Source organism: Convolutriloba macropyga, chromosome 8, assembly GCF_964194025.1.
Source record: "Convolutriloba macropyga chromosome 8, txConMacr16.3, whole genome shotgun sequence".
Taxonomy (NCBI): domain Eukaryota; kingdom Metazoa; phylum Xenacoelomorpha; order Acoela; family Convolutidae; genus Convolutriloba; species Convolutriloba macropyga.
This window is the reverse complement of record NC_134475.1, coordinates 31,213,639-31,216,746: the sequence shown is the minus strand read 5'-3', so window position 1 is coordinate 31,216,746 and position 3,108 is coordinate 31,213,639. Positions and strand designations below refer to the sequence as shown.

The 3,108-nt window shown below is 33.7% G+C and overlaps 1 protein-coding gene across 1 annotated transcript; it reads left to right on the top strand.

The window, feature by feature from the left end:
• Positions 1–510: 510 nt before the first annotated feature.
• On the top strand, positions 511–1,923 carry LOC142344077 (uncharacterized). Its single transcript, XM_075395560.1, has 2 exons — positions 511–669; positions 1,396–1,923. The coding sequence occupies exons 1-2, from the start codon at positions 657–659 to the stop codon at positions 1,812–1,814; spliced, it is 432 nt and encodes a 143-aa protein (XP_075251675.1). The 5' UTR covers positions 511–656; the 3' UTR covers positions 1,815–1,923.
• The last annotated feature ends 1,185 nt before the right edge of the window (positions 1,924–3,108 follow it).

The window sequence follows — 3,108 nt, the reverse complement described above, 5'->3', positions numbered from 1 at the left end:
CATCGTTAATTGTAACACTACCAAATATAGAGAAACATAAAAGTGGGGTGCAATGACAAAGGGGAAGATTAATTAGGAAGAAATGATAGCGGGTGAATTTTGATGAAAACGCCGGACTTGGGTACAAAAAAGATAACTCTCCGTACAGCATTAGTCTAATTTTATCCAAATCAATCCAAATTTTTTAGCCAATATGTTTTACAATTTTTTAAATACCAAGTGACAAAAAAGTGTTTTCTCTTGCAAATTAACTAGACTGTATTATGTCAATTATTGTTTTTCTGTGGTTTTGCACAGATACGCTTCGATAAACCACCATATGCTTCTCAACCTTAACAAAGTTTTTCACGTTAGCACACGTGTTACCGTTCCGGGTGATGAACTCCACAAAATGGAAATAGCTCATGATAAATTGAAGAGATCGATACTTTCCTTTTATTGATCAAGTTTACAAACCAATTATACGCAATGTGATCAAAGAATGACTCGCATCAGTTCTTTGCAGCTGTGCATGAAGTAAATATTCGAACAATCGCTGAAAATTTTTCTTCATTATTTGAGTTATTTCTCCGGAGAAAGTTCATCAAAAGTTATTTATCCTTTTGGTACAATTGTGCTATATTAGTTTAATTCACACTAACTCGCGGATATTAAGAATGCTTTCTCTGCGTAAGTATTTTTCTTGAACAATTAGCGAGTTTTTGTCGTTTTTGTATTGTAAAAAAAGTTTTTGTTGTTTTCTTGAAAAGTAAATTGATTTTCAAAATCGTATTTCAGATATCAACTCTGAAATTCTGAAAGATTAGAAGAGAACAATTGGTCAAAAAATTGTTCAAATGGGGCTGATAGTGACACTTTTGCATGATTATTTACTATAGCAATAATCTTAATATTGGGACGAGCTATCAGTGACAGTAATCGTTTATAATAGCAACTAAAAAATGTCTGAAAAATCTATAGATCTTTGAACTAAGCAATTTCTAAAAAATTAAGCATAGTTGCTTTTTATTGTTGGATAATTTTGTAGTTTATGAAGCAAACTTTTGTAAAAGTATTCTAACAATTTTTGTTTCTATTTTCTCGTTTTGTTTTTGTTGAGTTTTTGGAACACTTTTACACCCACTAGTTTGGTCCTAATGTATGGAAAGTTTTAAATACGAGAACAATCTGTGTCACAATTACAGTCAAAATCTTGCTATTAATGTTTGAAAATTTTCAATCTCAATAAAAACTCTTGGGATTAGTCCTGCTTGATATAAGAAAATCATAGCACAAGTTTTCAAAAATTGCCCATTACGATGAAAATGTATTCAAAATATAATAATAAATTTAGTAGAATCTAAAAGTAATTTATTTCATGTTTGCGAATTTCAAGTCAAGTATTCTTCCTTTCAGTTGTGATCGCCTCATGCCTCGGAGCTGCTCTCACCACCCGACCTCCTAGAACCCCCAACGTCAACTCATCTCCTGATGACCTCAAGGAATTCCATGCATACGAGAAGGAAGCAATGGGAATTATCGAACCCACAGAACCCGCTGCGACAACTGCAGCAGCAACAACCGTAGCCACTACAGAAATGCCCACAACACCCGAAATGGAAGCAGCTACTGTTGCCATGATGAAAGCTGCACCCCCAATGATGATGCCTGCTGCTATGGAACCGGTTGCGGAGCCTATGATGGAGTCTACGATGGAATCCACAATGGAAACTACTATGCCGATGATGGCAGAGGAACCAGTGATGACGACTGCAGCTCCTAAAATGATGCCAATGGGTATGATGAGAACCAAGATGTCCAGGACGATGATGTAAAACAACAGAAGTTGGTTCAGGATAAAGTTCGAATTAAAAGCGGGGGATGAAGTTCAGCATTGATGTTATTGTGTAATTTTGAATGATAATTTAAAAATTCTTGCCACGCTTCTGGATCTTTTATTGATTTTCTTTGTTCATTTTCGAGTTAATCGATCTTCAAGGGCCAATGAATACTTTTCAGGTCTTGCAGATATAATACTGGACCATTTTCAGAAACAAAAATTGGTTTTGAACATATTTTTGAAATAGGTATCTTTAAAGGGAAAAAGTTTTGCCTTAGGTTTAAAAGCTTCAAGAGTTTCAGCAATGAGTATATTTTTGTTTAGTTTTGATTCTTTTAGTTTCTCATTTTTTTGATGACTTGGTTTCTGTTCTGGCTGGCATTGTTAAATTGATCTGCTGGTCAGGAAGGGTACGTCTGACTTTTTCATTCAATTCTTAGAATTGTATTTCAGGACTTGTCCTGCTATGTTTTATAATTTAATATACAAGATAAGTTCTTACCACTTTGTTAAAGACACAAATGAGAAAACAAAAGCGATGATTCAATATTCAAAAATTGCAATCATTCATTTTTTCTGGCTCAGAAACTGTAAACATCAAAATTTTGAACAACTAGCACATAACGTGGAACATATCTGCAAAACTTGCCTTTCAATAATAGTTTTTTCAATTAAGTTATCAAAACTTCATCTTCAAATTGGTTTGGGTTTAAAATTGCGTAGCTAAATTGAGGCCGACCTGAGCAGTGATTTAGTGTGATATCTAGGGAATCTATCAAATAACAGCTTTTTTGAATTTTTCAGTACAATAGAGTGTCAACCTTAAATTATTTTGCACTAAACGATTTTATTTGAAAGAAGTTTTTAATACAATTGGTCCCAACATCATTGGCTTATTTATTCACTTTCAAAAACTGACCATACATTCGTTCGCCGGATAATTGACAAAAATGTTGTAAAAAATCTTGACATTTTTGCTACCATCACTTGGTTTCCATTCGACTTGTCTCTCGTTTGGTCAAAGAAATTTTGAAGTTTTAAATTTTAATTGCTATGTTATACCAAATAGTTAGAACAAATTGCTAGCTAGTTGCATCTCTAAAAATGGATTCTAACAACCATTGGGGGCAGAACCAATAACACTGATAGTTTACTGCAGCACTTCACCAGCACGCAGCACCCCAAAAATTAGCTCTAAAAGTAGGTTTTCAAAATAAGTTTCTAACTAATATGTTTTAAATTACTCTTTTGAACGCTTTTGAACGCTAAAATCTGGAGATTCCTCTAAT